Source organism: Molothrus ater, chromosome 1 (assembly GCF_012460135.2).
Source record: "Molothrus ater isolate BHLD 08-10-18 breed brown headed cowbird chromosome 1, BPBGC_Mater_1.1, whole genome shotgun sequence".
NCBI lineage: Eukaryota > Metazoa > Chordata > Aves > Passeriformes > Icteridae > Molothrus > Molothrus ater.
The window spans coordinates 79,330,417-79,354,739 of record NC_050478.2 but is presented as its reverse complement, the minus strand read 5'-3'; the positions used below and the strand labels follow the sequence as shown (position 1 = coordinate 79,354,739).

At 37.9% G+C, this 24,323-nt stretch overlaps 1 protein-coding gene across 1 annotated transcript in view; it reads right to left on the bottom strand.

Moving 5' to 3' along the window:
- DNAH5 (dynein axonemal heavy chain 5) overlaps positions 1 to 17,016 on the bottom strand; it is a 115,525-nt gene extending 98,509 nt beyond the window's left edge. Inside the window, exons 1-10 of the mRNA XM_036378685.2 lie at positions 16,960 to 17,016; positions 12,580 to 12,714; positions 10,691 to 10,775; positions 6,630 to 6,793; positions 5,997 to 6,209; positions 5,317 to 5,454; positions 4,542 to 4,718; positions 3,665 to 3,778; positions 2,339 to 2,446; positions 1,544 to 1,666 (exon numbers count right to left, since the gene is read on the bottom strand). Coding sequence (XP_036234578.1) covers positions 1,544 to 1,666; positions 2,339 to 2,446; positions 3,665 to 3,778; positions 4,542 to 4,718; positions 5,317 to 5,454; positions 5,997 to 6,209; positions 6,630 to 6,793; positions 10,691 to 10,775; positions 12,580 to 12,714; positions 16,960 to 17,016 — 1,314 coding nt within the window. The remainder of the gene's footprint in view (positions 1 to 1,543; positions 1,667 to 2,338; positions 2,447 to 3,664; positions 3,779 to 4,541; positions 4,719 to 5,316; positions 5,455 to 5,996; positions 6,210 to 6,629; positions 6,794 to 10,690; positions 10,776 to 12,579; positions 12,715 to 16,959) is intronic.
- Positions 17,017 to 24,323: the final 7,307 nt, after the last annotated feature.

Sequence of the window (24,323 nt, the reverse complement as noted above, 5' to 3'; positions counted from 1 at the left end):
ATTTCATAGCAGGGTTTGATGTGTTTACTGAATAACCAAGATGACAGCCCAGTTTCTAGAGATTGAAAATGTTTGCATGCTGAGCAGTTTTACTGAGTAATCAAGGTTCAAAAATCCCTTTCAAGAACAAATTACATCCTGAAGTTTTAATGCTGCTCCATAACAGCATCCACTTTTCATCCTGAATTCATAACAAGGCACAAACCTTACTCCAAACTTGCTAAATTCTTCCCAAAGTCAAAGTACATAGTCAACAGATGTGCTTGAAATGGTTTCTTTCAATAGTGGCTCTCTTTATAATAAAATGTTAATTCTTTTTATCACATTTATGTATGCATATCCTCACTTGGAGGTATCAATACAAAGGGTCTAGATTTTGCTATGTTATTCCTGATTCAAATTTTATATTTTAATCTATTGAATTTCTGAAAGTTTCTGGAACTTATAAGACTCAAATCAATACCTCATTTTTCTACATATTTTCATGCAGCAACTGGACAATTTGATAGAAAAAGACAAGTTTAGTGTTCATTGCTGATGGTAAGATGTCATACAAATTTATACTAATTTATGCTAGAACTAGGCAAGATTTGTTGCTTCAGGAGGTATTAGGATGAAGCTGTAGTCCTGCCAGTACATATTGGGAATGAATAAAAATAATGCAGAAAGCCTATATGAAGCTCCCAGTATGTACAGGGATATTACAAAAGACAGACAGGCTCTTCTTTACAGTTACACATGGACAGAAAGCCAAGAAGCAAAGGGCAGAAATTGAAATGGGTGAGGTTCTGACTGGATATAAGGAGAGAATCTTTCATCCCAAGGACAGTCAAACAGTGAAAAAGGATGCCCAAAAAGGCTGTGCAATCTCTCCATCCTTGGAGAACTTCAAGACACGACTGGATAAAGGATTGGGAAACCAAGTTTGATCTCATACTGCCCTTGCTTTGGCTTTGAGCAGAAGGTTGAACTAGATACCTGCTGAAGACCCTTCCAAGCCAAACTATCCTATAATACTATGCTTTAGGGGAAAAAAAGAACAAAGAAAAATAAAACTAAAAAATTATCACAGAAGTGTATTCAAAAAAAAAAAAAAAAAACAAAGGCTGTCTTTCTTACAGGTCTAGGTCAACTGAACAGCTGGATTCATCTCAGTTCACTAAATTCCCCTTTCTAAATGTATAGCTTGTCCACACATCTTTGGAATATACTCAGTTTAGTAACTCTCCTTGTTTTAATTTCTATTTCATAACTCTCCACATCAAGTGAGAAGACACTACATAGAGAAACAAAGGCATGAAAATCCAAGCAATTCTCTTATAAGCACAGTTAAGATAGACTAAGCATCAAAATTCTGTTTCCAGAAGATCAACAGACCAAATTCCTTGTTATCTCTAGCATAAACATTCCAGCTCCAGTGGATATTTTTCAGTTAACTCATTTTTTCTTCACCATAACAGTGCTTTCCCTCATAAAATTTTCCTATTCCTGCCCTCCTAAATATCACCTTATAGTCTGTTTCCTATATGTTCTTCCCACCTACCTGTTTAAGTCTAATAGCTGCTTGTAGCTTTTCCACAACTCTCTCCTGTGGTTGATCCCAGATGGTAGCTGTGCCGTCATTTGCTATGTAAGATTTACACGCTGTGATCATCTGATTGGTCACCTAAAAGCAGTTTTAACTTTGTGAAAAAAGCAGCATTCCAAGATAAAGCAGGTCTTGCCATTCTCTCTCTCCCATTCCTCTGAGTCTGCTGACCTAAAGCCTGACAAACAGGGATACCAAATACCAGGCACATCGGTAGACTGTCTTCCTTGCAACACCCAGGCCTCCAGAACGTGACATAAAAATGTGGTTGGTTAACTGTGCTCCTGCTAAGCCTACACATCTTGTACCAACCTTGAGATAGCATTGAAGGCTATAAAGTCATAAGTCTTTGTCTGGTCTTCAAGCTAAGGTAAAATCAAGAGCCCATGAGAGTATAAATAGTAAAGAATAGGTTGTCCTTTCTATCCATTTTCTTCTTTTTGCAAACATGTGGGGGTTTAAGGGCAATATGAATTTAACATGCTTGGTTCTACAAAAAAATCCCATTGATAACAGGCAAAACTTGTAAAAAAAAATTCATAAACTAAATTGTCCTAAATTTAGGACAAAAAAGTCCTGAATTTGAAGTAGTTTATCACTATTTCCAATTCTTTATATGTTCAAAAAGCAGCATTAAAGTGACTGAAGTGCTGTCTCCCCAATTGCTTGGTTCCTTTGTGTTTTCTCTTGTACTCAAGCAACAACACAGAAAAAAATTTGGGAATATTTCTTTTCCTGCTGAGCACCAACCTTCACAAACAGTGAGGAGATCTTTTCAGAAGTGTTGTAATACTGAGAGATACTCTGAATCATTTTAATTGCATTTATGAGTCCTGGAATAGCATCCAGCATGGACACCTGGAAAGAAACACACAGTTTGAAGTCTGCTCAGTACCTCTATTACCCCCCATTATCATAACCCATAATTAGTGAATGCAGGAGAATAATGAACATGGTCTTTGGAATGGTTCTGTCCCTGTCTACATGGGCCTCTCCTGCAGAGCTGCCTGTTCTACATCATTCCCCAAGCTCTACAATTTAATTTCGGGGAAAAATTTTCACTGGAGTCTTGGCTGAAAAAATTCAGATCAGCAAGTGAGATTTGGTAGAAGTAAAGCCCTCTGCAAAAGAACTTTTTCCACAAAAAATATGTTTATATGCTCTGTTGCTAAACCTGATATAAGCTTGCATGTAAAGATAACCCCTTCACCAAGCTTTTTTCTGTTTTTATGGGTATCATAACCCAATAACTTTTCAATAGAGAAACTCAAATAGCAGATTGCAAACACTGAAAGAACACGCTGTTCTAATATCACCCAGTAAACGGAAACAAACATGGTTGCCCAGAGCACCCTTTGGAAACAATTTGGTTTTGGAAGAAGTTTCAGAGGAGAGAGAGGAAGCCAGGATAGGTCCAAGTTTTGAGTCTTCATGGCTACCAGTTATATTTCTTTAACTAGCAAGACACATACACAGCCAGTTTCAAAACCAGTTTTAATAAAATCAATTATTTGCCACCTATTTTAGCAGATAATGGGACAAGAAGACTCCTCCAGTCCTGTACTTTAGGGTGGCTGGTTTTGTTTATTGCATCTTATGCTTGCACGATCCTACACATTCTCATTATATAGTATGAGAAGGTGATTTATAATTTTGTCTTAATATTTACATAATCCTATTTATCTTCTCCCAACCCAAGAAGCTGAAAATTTCCCTATAAATGTTAGTCTAACCAGTACTTGGCCACCAAAATAAATATAAAAGTTTGTCTTTATCATAGCATTAGGTTTACTTTTCTTTATTTTTAATCTTAAGGAATTCACTTTCTCCCATAGCACAGAATCCAGTCTGCTCATCATAACTAGAGCTTTACAGATATTATGGTGTGAAAATAATAAGTACTTTATTTTGTAGCCAGAAACTCCCATTAATCAGCTTTTACGACAACTGCACAAAATCTCAAACTGGAGTTGCATTTGTAAAATTTTTTGTTTCATTTCCAAACTCATCTTACAGAATATATTCATGTTGCTTGTCTCAATACATGTATGTTGAGAATTCAAAAGTTCTGCTTACAGGATCACTATTGTATAATGGGTCATAGTATTTTTCCAGAGAATACAGATACTTCACATTATCTTTAGCTTCGTTTGCTGCGTCTGTGATGCGAATATCCAACGCTCGCCACTTCTAAGAACAGAAAGTTGAAAAAAAATAAAAGTATGCATTTGGGAAAAAATGTTTTGAGATCATTTTGGTTTGTCATTAGCTTCTAAATGCATTTGAAAGCACAGATCTTTTATTTCAGAATTATACTTGTTCACCCAAGAAGGGGTCCTTGTCTTGGTTCAGTAACTTGGCTGTGATCAGACAGCTGATTTACGCCACTCAGCTAAATAGTCAATGGTAGTGTGCAGTCAAGTTGCTGTAAGATATATGAGTTATGGATGTATAATTATGGATTTGTTCCACATGTCATTTTGATGAGACAAGATTTTTTTATTTACTTATTTTCTGTTGGTGATGGGACTTTAAATTTGTTATGTCAATGTAAGAAGTTATGATTCCACAAACAATTTTGACAGGCACTGTAACAACATAAAAATGAGGCTTAAAATGGGGAGATTAATTTTTTTGTCATTAAATATCCAGTTCATTATTTCAATATTCTGATTTAATAATTAACTTTTTAAATATTAAATTATTTATTCCTCTTGAGCCATGTGGATGAAGTACATTATCAGCCTTTAGCCTGAGGGGATTCCCAGTCTTTCTCAATAAATTGAACTAGATTTAAACTTTATCTACTCAGGCTAAGGAATAGAGAAGGAAAACAAAAGCCAGAGATGTTTCAATGTTTTCCCCACCAGCACTGTTACATACATTATCAAAATGAGCTAGGGTATACAGAGCATTTCTAGTATTTATATCTCTCATAATTTAAAATAAAAACCTTCAGCAGTTTGGATTTAGCAGCAGTGAGTACTCCAAGCACTGCCTTCACATCTGGGCTCTTCAGCTGCTCCATAAGGTAGTGGAATTTTGACAATTTCTTTTTCCAATAATCAAGCTCTGCTCGTGGTCCAAGGTCATCTGCTTCTTTTCTCAACTGGTCATTTTCTGCAAGAAACTTTTATCATAAAGTAATGTGAGTGATGCTCATATTTTTTATCTGCAGAGGTAGCATGGATTGATTCTTCTTTTACAAGTGGTATTAACCTCGCCTGATAAATTACTTAACTTAGCCTCCACCTCATATAAGAAATTTGATTTTGCTTGGTCCTTTCGTTTCCAACTTAAAGAGATTCTGTTGCTTCTGTTCCAAGAGCGCTGTTACAGACAGTTACATTTTCTGCAAATCACCTGCGAAGCATGTTTCAAAGTACAAATGTGACCACTGAAAACAGGGTTCACTCAATTACTGTGTTCTTTTTGTTTTCATTAAATCCATGGAAACTACTAACTGCTTTGTAGTTTATTAACAGGTAATTGTCAAAGACAGGGGACTAAGCTTCCCAAAGTGTGTATCCCATATTAACAAGCAGATGGAAAAAGCTCTCAGTAATATTTCCATTGAGAAGTAAAAGCACAAAAAATATACCAGTAGTACTTTAAAATAAAGAGATTGAACTCATCCAAATTTATAGAAAGGCAGCTGTAACAACAACAGGATTAAACTCGTCTGCCAAGATGCAGAGGTTATATTTCACATTTGTCCCATGTATCACCTGTTCAATTTGTTTGGTCCATTCTCTCATGCAGACTTCTATTTTTTCAAGAATCTCCATGCTGTCAGCAGCCATCAAGTAATCTGAAGGTCCTCTTAGAGTTTTAAGGTCATATGTTTCACATTTCTTCAGGCTGACCTAAAATAAAAGTTTAATAAAAATTAAATGCTGAATGTTCATGACAAATAACCTAGGAACTTTAACTCATTGCCCTCCTTGGGGTATCTCACTTGTTATATAGATAAATATATTTATATTTCTAAATTAAACTCGAGCCAGAAGTGGGAAATTCTAGAATCCAGAATCTGAAGAATTCACCAACCAGGCAGCTGTGCTCTCATGCCTTTTCCTTCACAAAAGCTGAGTAGAAACTAACAGTTTGTCATACATTAATTATTCAACATTTAAGAGTGACCACAGCCATTGGGGAGTCAAGAAGTTAATAGTTCTAAAGAACTGGCCCCAGAATAAACAAGAACAGAAGCACCTACAGAACTATTGAAACTACAGATTGAAGCATAATGAGTTACTGATGACAATGAACAGAAGTGTTGGATTATCCTCCAATTTAACAAAAGCAAATTTTATGAGTAATCTACAGCAGCAGTTAATTCAAAAGGTCCAGAGCTAGAGACATTCTATAGCTAACTCACTTTCTATTTCCCACATGAACATACTACCTTTTCCAACAGACTTTGCTGAGTTCCTGATAGGACACTAACAAATCCTTCAAGGGCACGAAGGAAGTCCTGCTTAATATTGGGAACTTGCTGAGGTTCAACCCAGCCACGGTCCATAGTCTGTAAGGCTGGAATGAATATTTCTGATATCAACTGCTCAACACTTTTTAATAAGCCATCTCGACCTATATCCATCATATTAAAATTTACTTCCTGTAAAAGAGACAATACAAGGGGTCTTTCACCAGTAAAAACTTAGTTATATACATTTACATATGCACTCTCAAAAGTAAAATAATTTTTGTTTTTCAAATTAATTTGCTAGAATTTTTTGAAATTTAACACCTTAATATTTAGGTATTGACTAATTACTCTGCCATTACAGATTGTCTTAAATTTTCTTCCTCTGTACCCTTTTTCTCATACCAATGAAAAAGTTGCTGCCACAAGATAATATCTTTATTTCCATCCCCCTCCCTTTTTGTCCTGGTTCATTTAACCCACCTGTGTGTCCTTTTACTCATTCCTCCGTGTCAAGAGCTGTCAAATTGCCATTTGCCAAGAGCAAATACCCCATCATAAAAACAAATTTTAAACAAGATTATGTACAGAGATGAGCAGTCACTGACTTACTTGATAGATATTCTCAGTTGTGACTGGTTTAGAAAAACTAGATCTAATGAAGAAAATGCATACACCAGTTAAAGCAATGTCTTTTCCCTCTGTCACAAATACTTTCAGTTTCTTCTTCCTGGTCAAATGAGAGTTCATTCCTATTCCTGGAAGGCCAAAGTACTCTACAGATTCAAACAAAGAAACAATTAAGACCCATTGATCATTTATTCAAAGAAGAGTTTTCTACACAAACAGTTCAGTCATTATTTGTGCCTGAGTCCCAGTCTCTTGGAAGCATCCCACAGAACTATCCACAGAAAGTACACAGCATTCAGAGTCTTCATGGCACAGTAAGAAATATTTCATCTAGTTTTGCCATTCTTGCATCAAAAGCCTTTCATTTCTATTCATTTATTTGTTTTTTCTATTCCTTCTAAATAATGGTTCAGGCTCAAGGTCCTTTTATGGGCTCTATCATGCAGCTGTAGATAATGATCTCTTACTTGAAAAAGAAAAATTAAAAATCAGAAAATGTAGTGATGCATATTACACCTTAGAGAAGCTATTTTCAACTGTCCTTCCCTAAAAATATGTAAACATAACGGAAAAAAAAAAGAAATAAATAGGCTGCTTCTGAAAACAAGGAGAAAGAGGCCACAGCAGATTCTCTGGGGCAAAAGCAAACAAACAAAAAACAATAAGGGAGTTACAAGGGAGTTCCTCGTCCTTTCTTCTTCCACCAACATGAATATACTGCTCCCATGTTCAGGTTGCTGGCAGCACTCGTAAAGGGTCACTAAGAAGAAGCAGTGTCTTTGGGAGTAAAATATTTCTCATATGTTTTGGTCACAAAAACTTGTTACTAGCTACTTGCTACTAGCTTTTCAGCATTACCTCAGAGTAAACTTGCATGCATACACATCTCAGTGAGGCACTACTACAATAAGATGAAAAAGTAAGTTGTTGATACCAGCAGTTAAAGGACAACATCCAAGAAGTGATAGACCCCTCTGCCCATTTTTTTCTTTCAGGTACATGACCATCTGCACCAGGGATCTCTGTTTCGGATCAGGTGGCCACCATAAGTTCCCTCCCCATCCTTCTGTTCACATCATCTTTCTCCCTTTTTTCACCACAGCTCTGAGTAAGTCTCATTTTCATATACCTCAGAATTACAACAAGGGCTCTGTCCCAGCAAAACACCTGACTCTGTAAATTTTATTAATTTGACGTATTTCCTGCTAATGAACTTGGGCTATCTTTATACGGCAGTAATGTTTCAGTTTTGCATGGTTCTTGGTAGTGAGGGGGCCACAGAGGTCCTTTTGTGAGAAGCTGCTGGAAGCTTCCACCATGTCTGGCAGAGCCAATCCCTGATGGAGATGCTGCTGGCCAAGGCTGGGCCAGTTAGAGATGGTGGTAATACCTCTGTGATAACATATTTGAGATGAAAAGCAAAACAAAGTTTGGGGCGCAGTTTTATATCCAGCCAGAGAAAAGGAGGTGATGAGAACATGGGGAGGTGCCCATGCTGGAGCAGTGGATGCTGAGAGGGGGGTGTGATCCAGAGAGAGGGGTCCCTGCTTCCAGGCTGGAGCAGCCTGTCCTTGGAGGACTGCACCCTGCAGAAGTGTGACCCATATTGCAGCAGTTTTGGGAGGACTGCTGCTCATGAGATTGGAACCACATCGGAGAAGTTCACAGAGACCCGTCTCCCATGGGAGTGATCCCACAGCCTAACACGGGAAGGACTCCTCTCCCTGAGATATGAAAGCAAATCTCAGGTGATGAACTGATCAAAACCCCCACGCCCTCCCTCCCTGCCCTGTCGGTGGGAAGGAGGGAGGGGTTGGGGGAAGAAAAGGTGTTTTTAAAGGCTTTTAAAGGGCTTATTTTACTTCTCATGATCCTGCTCTGATTTAGTTGGTAATAAATTCACTTTGTACCTTTACATCAAGCCTGTTTTGTCCTTGGAGTGTTTTCTCCCACTCCTTATCTTAATTCATGAAACCTTCAATAAATTCTCTCCTCTATCCAGTTGTAGCAGGGGAAGGTGAGTGAGCAGCTTTTGTGAGTGCCTGGCATCCGGCCAGGGTCAAAGTGCCACAAGTAATTACAGAGGCAAGACCAGCAAAAGTCATCAGAGTTTTCCCACAATCTGTGGGGGTGAAGTAGGTGGTATAACCTGCAGTCTCTTTAGAAAAGATGTACTCTTACTGAAAAGGGTGCTAGCAGTTTTTAAAATTCACATGAATAGTGATCTTCAAAACACTGCAAGATATCAAACTTTTAAATGACACCTTAGGACTCTGAAATAGATCTTCCTGAACTCAGAGATACGGTCTCCTGCTCTGCAGAAACACAAAACTCCATGTACACTCCCTTCATGGGATCGTCTTCTGACTTAACACAAATGTTGGTTGATCCACATCAGGGTCAGAAAACCAGCTTGTGTATGAGGTGGCATAGTAAGTGCCCTTCCCAAGAGGGTGCATGCAATGCCACAAAAATTCACTTAGCTTTAGCAGTTAGTAGCTACCACCACAACTGAGATTTTTGCTTTGACAGCCTGTGAACCACAGCCCTAAACAATCAACACAGATAATTCTTTTACAAACTCTGCTCCACCTACAAAGGGAAAATGTACAGCATTTGTAATACTGCAGAATGTACAGCACTTGTAACACTGTCAGAAGTTTTACTGTCTGACAGTATTACAAGTGACTGCACTTACAGCTGTGGGCAAAGTCAGTCTCTAGCCCGCTCACTTAATCCCCACTGTCTTCTCCATCACTACCTTTTGTTTCTTAACTTCTTTTTCCTCCTGTGCATGATGTTCTAGGGACTTTTTCATATTTACCCAATGAACTCCTTACTGTGAATTCATTTGAGTTTTGCTTATGTGGTTTTTTTCTACTGTTTTTCATATTGCCTATATTTAGCACCAAGCCCCAAAAGGCTACCAAAATCATACCATACTGTAGTGTGATCTGATTGGTTTGTTGGTGGGCATGGGCAACATTCATTAGATTCCCAGGCTTTGACCCTTGCCTCACACTCTCTTTCATACTTTCACGACTTCATCTCAGGCATGTTAAAACTTGCTCCTCAGATTTCTAAGTTAGTGATTGGGTTTGTGTTCTCATTTAACTGCGTTCCTGTGTGCATTGAAACTTTTTTTTTGAAGTTGCTTATATAATATTAAATAGTCTTTTCATCCCTTTTAGATATATACAGATTTACTGAAGAAAATGGACACATATATACTGAAAACGTATGAAATTTAAATCTATATTTGTACACTCATCTAGGTATATGTTTACCTATGTATAAACACATTTATACAGCTAAGCATAGATAATTTTACAGGGCTGTTCATGTAGATCCAGGGTAGTCAAGTGGTGTGAGCTTCCACCAGCCAGTCACAGGCTCTGATAGGTCACAGAGCACCTGGCTGGTCCCAACAGCAGCAGCACTGGAGGCTCTGGGAGAGGAGACATGGGCAAAAGGAGGATGTCCTTGTCACAGGGGTCCTGAGCTACCTCCAGGGTAAGGGAGAAAGAGGTTTCCCCCAGAAGTGTGGAATATGGGTGCACTCGGTAAAAGGGTACATGCAGAAGGGATTTCTGGGTTAACACCCCTCCTACTCATAATGTGGGCCTCATGAAGATCCATTTGTCATGTAACAGGACCACCTAGATGGATGGTCATGTGCCAAGAAATGTGGATGGCTTCTAGGGCCAGTAGGTGGCATGACTGAAGGGGAGACGAATGGCATCTGTCACTGCTCACCGTGTGTGAAAGTCACCTTTTAATTATCAAAAACAAATTGCCACGGCAAGAGCTGCTGAGCTCACAAGGAAGTACTTTCCTGCTTCATAGCAGCAACATGCAGAAGTGCACTAATAAGTTTTGGTAATTTATCAATCGTCATTTCATGAGCAAGGATCAATGTCTTGGTGTGACCAAACCTGTCTTGCTTTAAGTCCCAGTTTATAAGAACTTGACTATTTTCTTTTTCCTTGAACATCTGCTCAGCACAACTGTAAAATGTTGCAGGAGAATATAAGTTGCTTTACCTGTATCCATTACTTCCACATCTTGGTAGCAGAACATCAGATGACGCAGACCTCCAGGGGCCAGGAACCTGTTCATGCACTCTATCTGTTTGAAATCATGTTGAGATAATATGTCATTGATTTGATTCATATCACAGCAACAGGGGAAGCCTTTGCCTATTTACATATTTATAAGCATCAAGAAAATTTAACAGTTCTTCATCAATTCAAGGCTGCCATCAAGCATCTCTGAAGCATGTATTGGTAGTGCAGTCCACAAATCTCATGTATAGGCCATACAGGCTGAGGAAGAAACTGAGTTGTTTTATGATAATATGCTGATCCATGTCTCAGCATTTGAAAGTCTGGCCTCATCCACTATCTTTCTAGATCTGAGTCATTCTTCCATGTAGCTCCTAGCTACATAGCTATCTTTAGCAGAAAAGGCTCCTTCAAGTTCATCTTCAGAAACATTAGGTGGTGCCATTTGTGCTTTCTAGTGTAAAAAAAAGGCTAGATGATCACCAGAAGCCGGAAGAAAGCCACAATTATCCCTCTTCCATTAATAACAAGCCTCAGTTACACCAAGATAATGAGCTGCTATTCCAGAAAATCTTGGCTGAGCCCTTCAAGATGAGGTCAAAACAACTATTACACTTCTCTCTTTCCAAGTGTAGAAATTGCCAATATTTTCCTCATCTGACAGCTATTCTCAGGCACTATGGTTTGCCAGGAAACACATTTAGAGATAGAATGCACAAAGGCTGAAACAAATTCTGCTTTTTAATGTGCATGACAGTGCTCTGCACTACTCATATGGTATCTCATGAATTCATAGAAATGTTGGAAGAGACCTCTGGGAGGTCTTGAGGCCAGCTTCCTGTGTCACCAACAGCTCCAATCATCTAGCGCTTTTTCTAGGCCGAGTCTCAAAAACCCCAAGGACAGAAATTCCACAACTGACTTGAAGTAACCTACACCCATGCTGCATTATCCTCCTAGTGAAGAAGGGTCTCTTGGTGGCCGTTTTGCAAGATGTGGCTTTATCTTTGGAGTTACCATCTGCACCCAGTGAGAATAGTTCAGTTCTGTCATCTTTACAAATAGTCTTCAAGCAGCTGCAGGCTACTATTTGACTGCCACTCAACCTCTTCTTCTCCCTCATCTCATACTTCATGTGCCCTGTGTCCCTCTCTTTCCTACTGGTCTTCCACTGGACTTTCTTCAGTTTCTCAACAATACTAGCACTGAAATGGAATGCCTAAATTGAAGGCATGCAGATGGAAAGAGAATACAAGAGAAAACAAACCACAAAAAACCCAAACCACAGCCATGTTTACTTTAGTGTCAGGAAGTAAAATATCTACTTCCATCTACCTAGCTTGTTTAAAAAGTGATATTTTTCAGTGTCTCAGTATATGAGTTTGTATTAGCCCTCATGCAGTCACAGATCACATAAGCCATTCTATTTTGTCAAGTAGCTTCTACCTATTTTAATTTGCTGATCTAGATTGCAATACAGTCTTACAGATGCTGGCAACCTTATGGAAACAACAACATGCAACCTGCTGTGGACAGGACTCTTGAACCTTTCTGTGCTGTATACTCAAGGACTGGGAGACTTCACACTGTGGTTTCACTATGAAATACAGTCACAAGTTTTAGCATATTAACTATAATCACTGGAAAGGGGAAATTCTAATCAACTTAAAAATCAATATTGTTACAATAGGTCCTGGAATTAAGGACACTTTTATTCAAATTAATTAAAAATGCTGAAAAATATTTTTTCAAGGAGAAGACATGAGTGACCTCAGGTGTGAAGTCTGAAAACTGTCTCACCAAGAATTTAATGGTAATATTAGTTCCAAAGTATACTAAGAGCTTCACTTTCAAATTCATCAGATTACCTGGTTTCCATCAAGAATAGCATCTTCTACTTCTGCTTTGTCCAGATTGACACAAGAGGCAACAATATCCAGTAAGTAATCATGTCTGCCATCCAGACGAGCACGTTTAGCCTCCCTCTCATCCTTGAGATTTTGCTGTTATTAAATACAAAGTGGACAAAGAAAAATTCACAGTCTAATTTGAAGACAAAAATAAAGAAAGCTTTAAAATTTCTTTTTAAAAGTAAAGGCTATTACATTCAATCCACGCTTGTGATTTATGTTTCTATGGCACTCAAGTGAAAATTTTAGAAGCAATGTTTGTTACAATTTTACAGTTTGTTTCCAGTGTTCCATTTTCAGGTTTATCACAACATTTCTATCACAAATAATGTTGTACAGAAAGCTAATTTGTTGAAAGGCTTTGTAGGGAAAAAAAAGTATTTTACATGTACAGCTCCATTATTCTGCATGTTACCTTCAACACCCTAAGACCTTTGTCTCAGCTTTTCAGTCTAGTCACGTATGACCATCAAGTCAAGACAGGATTCTGACTGATCTTTGTTACTTGTGGAAGATATTGTAAGCACTTTCTAATAAAGACAGATGCTGCTGGAGGAAGCTAGGGTTTTATACATTATCTCTTTAATATAATGAGAAGTAAAACAAACCACAAGCCTCAAGGTACACAAGTGTTTACAAATGTGCTTAACTATAGCTATTATACCATTCTTCAAGCAGTAAGCCTACTCTTCTAATTAAATTGAAATCCCATATGTAACACACCTCATTACATTATAGACAAAATAGCCTTCTGGAATAGTTACTGGTATTATTGTGCTTGTGGGTTACAAGATTCAATATAATTTCATTTTCAAAAGAAATTTAGAATGATGTTTCATTGGAGGTAAATTCAATTCTTATTTCCCTGGTGATTAGGAGAAAACTAGTAACTTTATAAAGTATGCATAAGTGATTTATCCACAAGCTTTTGCAGAGCCAAAAGGACCTGCATAATATACTTTATACCCTTATGTAAATATCTTTCCTACTTTCTGAAGGAATTTTCAAATACCTGGAAAACTTGTAACTACTACCATGCCTTCATAAATGCTGAATGCATCTGAAATATTTTTCCATATAAAAGGCAAACTTAAAAATCCTATTCTTTACACAGATAGGTCTGAAGAACACAGTAGCATATTAATTTATACATGTACTTTGTGCTATTTTACCCCCTCATACCCTAACATAGCTTTCAGTTTCCTGAAAGTGAAGTGTCATCACAGGATTGGGTTTTCCTAAATGCTTTTAAACATGAGCAGAAATTTTCCTCCTCATTAGACATGCAAAAAGCAACCATTTTTTCTGAATCGGCTCCATTCACACTAGATGATAACAATACTCAAAACTACTGTTCCAGTAACTTGAACACAACAGATAGGGCATCTTTAAAAAAATAATAATACAAACCAATACTTTATCAATTAGTTTCTATTTAATACAGAAAGAAGCCTTTTGTTCTACCTAAACTACAGAGAGACTACTTTTGTACTCTGCTTGTGTTTCCAATATAGAGCTCCAGATCTATTACTATACAGGACTACATCTTACACTGGTTTTTAAGTCATCAGCTCCACCTATATTGATGCTCTTGACATGTTCATAGCTTCCATTTCTTCTACAAGTTGCTATTTCTATATGCTGAAATCATGATCACCTTCTTCTCAAACTGAGCAATCATGCCCCAACATTTGTTTCTGGGTTTTAATTTTTTTTTAATTGCTGTGTCTCAAGCCCTATAACAAATATACCAGCTAGTGTGCATAGCTGCTCATACAGCACTGGGCAATATTTGTTGTCTAAGTCCAGCAACAAGAATATTCATTAAGATATCACTGAACTTTAAAAGTCTAATTAACTTAAATTACTTAATGAACCATGCCTAGACAAACAGGAAACTATTAACTAAATGGTAAAGCTATAGTTTTATGAAGAATAATACAATATGAAGATAAATACAAGACTTTGACGTGTATTTATCACAGGTCACTACTAGAAGGCATTTGTTTTGATATGTAGGATATTTCTATTTCTATGCAATTTCCACACCTTTTTCCTGAGAGTTGCTACAATGCAATGCAAGAACACTCAACACAATTCAAGCTGTTATGCTTCTATATTTTGATGACTTATTTCTACAGACTTCCTTCCCAAATGAAGTGTTGCTTAATGACAAACTTGCACATTAGTTGTTGCAGTCATTAGAAGAGACTTCTGCCTCCCTTTTAGGATTAGATTGTACATAGAAAAGTAGAGGAAACCTAACTTCAGTGCTTTCAATAGAAACTCACTAGTTTATGTATTTAAAACACTAAGAGGCTATGCTGGAAACTGTCTGCCCAGTCTATCTTCTGAGCTTCCATTTGCATACTATTAAAAGAATAAATTTTTAAGATATTCTTTATTTAGGATTAGGAATCTCAGAAAACTAATTAGAAGAAAATGCTGAGCTTTCTACCTCTCATTCTTCCATTTCCCCTTTAGCTACCCTCACATCTCACTTCAAATCAGCATTGTGGCCATGGCCTAAGAGTTTTTGTAGTTTTAAATCCTGCAGTATTCACTACAGAAGTACATAGGCCTGAAGAGAATCTATACCAAAAAATATTACCTAAGAATAGGCAGCTCTATATAATTCAGAATTTTATAGAACACTGAAAGTCTAAGATTTGAAGATAGAAGAATACTGAAACACACAGAGGATCATTTATGTAGGTAAAAGAGAAATTGCTGTTACATGCAGTAACACCAACATGCAAATCCTGAAAAGTATCAGCAGCAACTCTGATCATCATGTCCCATGATGAGGAGAATGCAGTATTTACAAGAGATAAATACTGTCTCCCTTAGATATCTGGAAATATTGTCCAAGTTTCTCATGGTACAGCTTCATCTCAGTTTTTCATGTAAAGAACAACACAGGTAACACAGCCAAGTTTAGTTTTGGGTTTCTTTTACCACTTTTGGTTATGAAGGTAAGAAAGGTTATATGATACAGTCCCATAACAGATGAAGGTCCAAAGCTAAACTCATTAACTGAAAAGTCCTTTTCTGATGATTAGTCCAGTTACACATCTTTTCCTGAAGCAAGAAAAGGCAGAGATTCCTAAATCTATCTTTCATATACCTAAACCCATAAACCTCTCACTATCAGTCTGAAGAAATTATTTGAGATTAAATTAAATTTTCAAAAAGTTTTCTAGCTGCTAAAAAAGTATATATATTTAAGCAGTGGGTACTAAAAGAGCACAAGTCAGAGATTCAAGGGGTTAATTTTTTGAAATGAGAGGCTTAGAAACCAGCCATTGACTGTTGCCAGCTTCTCCATTACAGACTGTGGCTGCTGATGCAGACACCCTGAATAGAGTTACCAAGAATGTTGTTCAGTATGCAAGTCATATGCACACAAGATAAAACTTGTTCTGAACACTCTTTATCCAGCAAACAATGCATTTTGTTGTCAGAATACTGTGCATCACTGAATTTAGACATGCTGAAATCAAAGTCTTAAGGATGAGTAAGACTTTACAGGGAAGTTCAATAGTGAAAGAGTCAAAAAGTAACTATGTTTTATTGTTAATTTACTGACTTATCCAAAATTTATTTAACCAGCATGGAATTCCTTTGTCTCTCCTTTAACTTGCTAAGATGTTTTATATTACATAAGCCTTGGCCATGAATTTCCCTTCAAAAGTAAATTGCACCCCATTTCACATATTTTCAAGCACCCTGATTTTCAATTTTCAGGTTTCAATCTTTTTATTTCCTCTTTCCAAAAAAATACACACCCTAAAGAATTAGGGCAGTTCCCTTATCTAACTCTTAAATCTCAAAAATCAGAGCTTTGCACATGTGTTATCATATTGCATTAACTCAGGAACAATTTGCTTAAATAACCAGCTTTTAAAAATGAGTCTAAGTATCTTAATGACTTCTATAGTCTGTTGTGGTTTCTCAATGCTAAGCATTTCCTTCAAAACTCTATTCCCATCTTAGACATATGAGGAAAGTGAAGTTGCATTTCTATTTTCCTTCATGGCAGAGTCAACCCGTGTTTTGTTGCCACATCTAACATCAAACTCTTTAGTGTTCTAATATAGCATTTGCAAAATTAGACCATTACCAGACCATTGCAACAATCTGGGCAAGATACAAGCACCACTAGCCAAATGCATAAACACCTCCCAGTGCAAATTTGCCTTTCAAAACAAATTGTGCTACTAACATCATCCACTTACGCCTATTTTAAAACGCTTTTTTTCTATGCCATTCCCCCTCAATACACACCTTTATTTGAATTATTAGTCTAAACCTAGTTAAAAATTCAGTTTTCCTTACCTTTATCACTCTGCCAATGCTTCGTTTCCAAAGTTGCTTTCTTCCAGCTCTAAACATTGTACTATTCGATATAAGCATCAAGCACTGTTTTTCAGGAACAGTCCCTAATCCATGGGGAAAGCTTCTACATTCATCATTTTGTACTCCCCCCAACGTTTTGTTTGCACTTGTTTCTTTCCTTTCAGTAGGAATGCCAAAATAACTCTGGAAAATATAGTAAGGACATGAATAAATCCAGTACCTATTAACCTTATCTCTGTATTTAAAATTCAGTTGTAGTGTGCACACAAATTGCTAGAAAATTAAATTGCACAACCACAGAAACAAGAGATCTCTAGCCACCAGAATTTACTGCTTACAGATTAGGCCTTGAAAGTTACTGCTACCAACCACAGTGTTGTTAAGGTGGTACTGTTTACATGCAAACACGGCTGGAAACAATTCATCATACTCAAGGGCACCATAAGTATTTGCAGAAGTCAATTTTATAACTGCTTCTCTGATTTGTGTTTAGCCTTCTGAAGCAATCCTTATGTCAACAGGCATCTTTGTTTCCTTGTCACAGGTGACTGTTTAAATATACAGCAACAGTCAAGCAACTTTCAAATACCTTTTACCTACAGACTTGTAAATTACTGAGTTTTCTGTTCATGCTTTTATAGAAGTACATTCAGTTACACTTATTTTTCAGTTGCACAATGGTTGCTTAATACAGAAATTTTTCTTCAGCAAGAAATGTTAGGTTTTTTCCTTCCTAAAAGGGCTTTAATTTTTTTCCACTTCAGTGACTGAACATAATCCAATGTCCTCTTCAAAATGCCAAGAAAAACAATCTAATTATCCAGTATTAGTAACAAGAAAACAGACATTTTACAGCTATTTCTGGTTTAAAATGTCCCTAAATATTTCTGCTTCCACTCATATCAATGTGAGTAATGTCTAAAAGAACTTGACAACCTTAGCACTGACAAAAATCACAAGGGGAAAAACCATTTTCCCTGCATTATCTACATTTTCCCACCTACTGTAGTCAAATCCAATTGTGTATACAAGTCTGAAAGAGAAAGACTGAAAAACTGCATTTAGGGTAAAAGTAAACATCCATAGATTTCTCTGAACCCTTTACAGGGTTATCGTTTAAAATTAAACACACTATTAAATATTACATATAAAGTTAATTCCTATGGATATATTCAAACCACTGAGGAATTAATTATTTACATTCTGTTGGAAGGAGTCCAGAAGAGAGCCACTAAGTTTATCACAGGACTGGAGCAGCTCTCTTGTGGAGACAGGCTGAGAGGGCCAGAGCTGTTCTGCCTGGACAAGAGCAGGCACTGGGAAGACCTTCCAGCACCTACCATTTCCTAAAAGGGGCCTGCAAGAAGGCTAGAGGGACTTTTCACAATGGCATGGTAGTGATAGGATAAGAGGGAATGGCCTTAAACTGCGGGACAGCAGGCTCTTCACTGTGAGGGTGGTGAGGAACTGGCACAGGTTGCCCAGGGAAGCTGTGGGTGCCCCAATCCCAGATGTGTTTAAGGCTGGCTGGATGGGCTTGGAACAATCTGGTCTAGTGGAATGTGTCTCTGTCCATGGCAGAGGGGGTGGAACCAGTTAATATTTGAGGTTCCTTCCAAAACCATTCTCTGATTCTATACTTACTTGCATGATATATGTGATTTCTAAAGTAAAAGTGCAGCCCAACAGGCTCAACTTCACCCTGCAACAATAAAAGTTATTTAAAAAAAAAATAAGGAGAAAAAAACCCTTACTTAAATCTCTTGAAAAACCAGTGAAAAATGATGGATCTTTTTCCTAAAATGCTATAAAGTCATAGCAAATAACTTACAGAATCACAAAATTATAAGATTTTTTTCTCTAATCTCCAAAAGTTATCTAGACAGTCTTTTGCTCAGAGCAGGTCCAATTAGAGTGGGTTGTTCAGAGATGTTTGCAGATTTAACATCTCTAAGGGTGGAAATTCTGCACCCTCTGGGGCTATATAACTGTGCCAAACATAACTTGACCATCCAGCATAAAGACTGTTTCCACCTAGCTGAAATCTGCCACGTTCCAGTTTGTGTAGGTTGGCTCTTTTTACCACAAACCTTAATGAAGCATTAATCAAGGGTTCAGCTCTGTTGTCTCTCTACCCTCTCATTAGACAATTAAAGGCTGCAATAAGATCTCCCCTTAGCCTTTTCTTCCTGCAGCTAAACAAGCAGAGCTCTCTCAGTACCCACCACTGCTTCTTCCAGTTTTTCTACACAGTCATCCATCTCACCACAGAGGCAATCAGGCTGATCATGAAGAACATGACACTTGTAAATCTATGATGGCTACACAATCAGCTTCTTGGTGCTTTGTGTGCCATGAAATGGCTTGCAGAACCGTTTGCCCCACAACCTTACCAGGAGCAGATGATTGGTGTGTCACTCCCAGGATCCTCCCTTTTCTCCTCTTTGTAGACAAGAGGACACAGTCTTAAGCTGCACTAGGGGAGGTTTAGGTTGGACATTAGGAAGAATTTCTTCACAGAAAGGGTGACTAGACATTGGGAGGGGCTGCCCGGGGAGGTGATGGAGTCACTGTCCCTGGAGGTGTTTAAGTGGGGGTGGCACTCAGTGCCATGGTCTAGTTGACACAGTGGTGTTCAGTCACAGGTTGTACTTGATGACCTCAAAGGTCTTTTCCAATCCAATTGATTCTGTGACAGGTGCAACATTTGTATTTTTCTAGTTATCAGGAACCTCCCCAGATCATCATGGCCTTTTGAAGGGAGATGGGCCTCAAAATGACATTGGTTTCCTCTCTCAGGACCTTCAAGTGTATATTATCTGCCCCCATGGACTTCTATACAACCAATTGACTCAACTGCTCCCTAACACTACCTTTGGCTACCACAGATTATCCCTCATCTTTTGTTCACTATGCAAGGAGGCTTGAAGGTCTAAAAGAGCCAGAGGGCAAAACCAGCTCATGAAAACTGATTTTATAAGCCACTGAAAACTGCAGCCTTCCCATGTTCTTTGCTCCTTAGTTTCCTGTTCCCCTGAGCTGTGGGCCTACATTTTCTTGTGCTGTCAGTGTACTTAAAAACAATATTGTCATTTCCCTTTGACCTCCTCAAAAGTTTGAGCTCCATCTGAGCTTCCTAACTCTATCTCTGAACTCAGACATTGTGTCTATATCCTTCCTCCCTGATTCTATTTCATCCGTAGCTTCTAAGGAAGCTTGCATGTTTGCATTCATACCCTCTGCGTTCACCCATGTTGGCCTCCTACAAGGTCTCTTCTTCCTTCTGCACATTGAATGGCCAGTCTGTGTGTTCCAATGACGTTACACTTGCAGGTCACAAAGCTTTCTTCAGCCCTGTTTCCTACTAGGGAAGTCCTTCATGGGTTCCCACCAAGAAGATTCCCTCAAGAAGTGAAAAATCTAAAGTTCTAAAGTCTAAGGTTCTTTCGGTGTTTTAAGCTTCACAATCTCATCATTCCTGCAGTTAAATCTTCTCTCAACTTGCCCATTTGCAATTAGTTTTCTTGTTTGTAAATGGCAAGCCTAACAGAGCATCTCTGTCAGCTCATTTATCATTTGCAAAAAGAAACAGTCTCCGAATTCCAGAAATCTCAGTCATTTAAGAAACTTGGAATGCGACATTTTTAGAATTAAAATTGCTGTCAATCATGACAAGGATTAATCTAACCCTTGAAGGGAACCCATATATGTGTTGATATCAAATAATCACAAACCATAACCTTACACAGGAACTCTCCTTGCAGCTGTAATATAGCCTCAGAACCTTTGAGGCAGCCTGCATTTACAGTACTAGATTATACACTGATATTGCTTAGAGTCATTCAAAGATCATTGATGTCTATGGAATTTAACTTCCCATGATCTTCCATCTCATTAAGTTAAAAAAAAGAAAATGGAAAATAATGAAGTGGTTGAGACAGTACTTAACTGCCATCATCAGGTCACTGCTGTCCTCGGGTCAAAAGTCAGACTTCCAGCAGAGCCACTTTAATTAATGCAACCAAGCCAGAAGGCTGAGAAGAAATCTTTTGGTCAACAATCACTTGCCAGACTCTTATAACCTTTACCTCGTCTTTGGCTTATAAGCCACAAAAACAAATAATGCTCAGCCTTAAATATAGTTTAGCTGATTTTGGCTTAAACTGCTATAAAAATACTGCTTTAGGAATTTGTTTTACATCCACTAGAGCATTAGATTGGATAGTGTATACTGGCTATGTAAACAGATCAAATAACCTAGGTTGGTTTTTTTCAGACTTTTGACCAGAACAGTTCTTGCTGAGGCAGAGCTCCTTGTTCTATCCCAGTACCAGATTTGACTTACAGAAACATTTTTATAACTCAGGGGAAAAAAAAAAAGTTTTCTTGCAGATTTTAACCAACTTTAAAAAAAAACTCCTCTTTTACCTTTATTTTACTGACGATACGCCATCAGATCTGTAATTTGCATTTTCTCTCCAGATGCTTCAGGAGTGCAAGATCCATTTTTAATAATTAAATTTAGACATTAACGAGGATCTTGTGTTATAACTGAGAATTCTAAGAATAATTTTAGTCTGTCATACATCTCTGGCTAGCCTTGGCTATGCTCCGCACCCAACAAGCATTAAGTCAGATTTGGGGTAAATTACTGATGTGCAGATGAGTAAAAAACTATGAAGCACACAATCAACTGTGCTAGAGAAACACTTTTCAAACTAAAATAATGAGTTGTTGTACTATGTTAGGAATTATGAAAGTTCATTTCACAATGTCAAAAGACTTTGTTTGTGTTCCAGTATCAAAATTCGCATGTGTGGTAACATCAGGCTGGAGACCAGTCACTAGAGTGGGGTTCTGCAGGGCTCCATCCCCACAGTGTGATGGGAAGAGGAGTGGCAGACACTGCTCTCTCCTCTGTGGTGGCAAGTGACAGGACCCAAGGGAATGGCCTGAAGCTGAGTAAGAGGAAAATTAGGTTGGATATCAGGAAAAGGTTTTTCACCCAGAGGGTGACTACACACTGCAACAGGCTCCCCAGGGCAGTGGTCACAGCACCAGCCTGACAGAGTTGAAAAAGCATTTGATCAATGTTCTCAGGCACGTGGTGTAACTCCTGAGGTGTTCTGAGTAGGCACAGGAGTTGGATTCGATTATCCTGATGGATCCCTTCCAACTCAGTGTATTCTATGATTCTATGAATTTTTTGTTAGTGTTACATTGCACAGCTTTGGCAACTGGGTTCTTTCACTGTGGGCAATTAGGAGTAGTAGATAGTAGTTAGCTACCATCTAGTGGTTGAAAGCTGAAAGTGTCCATGACTTTCATGGTTTTTTCACAAAACAGTCTATATAAAATTTGGCAATTGAAATATTCTTTACAGAGATGATCACTGACAAATCACAGATGAAAATCTAAACTCAGTGTAACTGCAGGAACTTAAAGAAAAGGATATTTGACTCTGCTGCATTCTCTTGATACAGCTACAATGCAAATAACCAGAGCGAAAGGTAGACATTACCTTGAGCTGCTTTCAAAGTCAAATAGCACTGGGGCTTTAATACCTTGAAGGCAAATATTTTTAACTACTTTGCTGAGAAAAATTAAAACTTCAACATATTTAGTAATTTCCTGCGCTACTAGGCCCATGGATCGCTTTTCGTTCCAAAAAATGCTTTTTGTCTTAAAATGTCTAACAAGCATACAATTTGTCAGCCACCTAGTGTCTTCAGCTCAAAGATTTTTTTTAAAAGAAAAAAAGAGAAAAAGAAAAGCTATCATAGCTGAAAACTACACTTCTTACTTGCTTGATGAGGTAACAGATATGACTAAGACTTTAACCATGCAACATTGCTATTCAATAAGGATTTTATGTGAAAGATAGTACTGCTTAAAGAGCCAGCCTACCATGTAGGAAGTCCTAGTGTAATTCCCTCTTCTGCTTTAGGCAAAACATTTGTTCTTTGGGCTATCCTCGCCCATTTGATCCACCAATAAAAACACAAAATTTAAAGATAAAACAATTATATAGTTGACAGATAAATAATTAGCCTTCTGTTTACCAGGACAAACAGGATACGCGGATCTTACCAAATGAAGAGACATTATTGCGAGGATAGAAAATTGCCATTCAGGTAACCATGGAAGTGATACATTTTCCAATTTTTTAAGAAGCTACAAAACCTCACACCTCAAACCTACACACACTCTTTGCTATTTCAAATTATGTGGACATTGTGCCCATCAACTTAGCCAGCACAAGGATCAAAGGCAAAAATACCTTACCTCAGGATTTTCAAGCATCCCTAGCACTGCCCAGATATTCCAATATCCCTAGAAAAGCAGACTAAAGAGAATGATAAATTCTCAACACGCAACTGAAGACCAGAAAAGAAACAAGGCCCAGATTCACTGGAAGATGAGAACACTCCTGAAATTAAAGGAATGGTTTTGGAAGAAACAATTTAGATAAACTTTGTGGCTTTTACTCTTAAATATTAGCAAGGAGGTTTTAAACCTAGCCTGAGGAAATGTTATCAGGCCCTAAAGATCATCTGTTGTTAAAATCCATATCCACTTGTGTGAAGTACAGGGAGCTAAAGACCTGATAAAGCAGAGGGTTCCACCTGTCACACTGCAAGCCATAGCAAAAGGTTGTCATTTTGAACAAGGTGGGAGAAAGAAAACTAAAACAAGTACATAACTGCTTTTACCTAAGCAGGAAAAGTCCTAGAAACAAAGTTGGAGGATCTGGGATACTACTTTTTTAAGAAATGGCTGTAACAATCGCACTAGAAACCACCAGAATAGCATAAGGAGGGTATCCATTGGTACTCTGTGCCATACATCAAGGTATTTACTACATAGGAAATGTAGGAAAATGCACACTGGTTTAAAAGAGTTCAGTATTCAAACAAGTTAGAGAGTCAACCAGAGCTCAACAGCATAAAGTCTCAGTCACAAGATAGACACTTCATATGATATTCCTGTCTGCCTAATTAGCCTGGAAGTATTGACTGTGACATGCTGACAGTGACAAGGGGGGGCCCATGGCAGGGAACAGAATCAGTAAGTAACTTCAGCTGCATTCATATACACCTGGGAAATACAATTTCAGATTGCAATTCTGATACTAATGTTTTTAGACATTGATAATAGAAGGTTCATAATTCAAAAACACATGAGGCCTCAGTGCCAAAAAAGGCACAATATCAGGTTCAAAATATTAGAGTTCAAATAAAACACTAAATGTAACAACCTCACAGCTCTAGAGGCCCAGAGAACCTAACTGGTGACAAGATGGCTTGTGGTGATGCATCCCCACACTCCACCCAGGCCACACA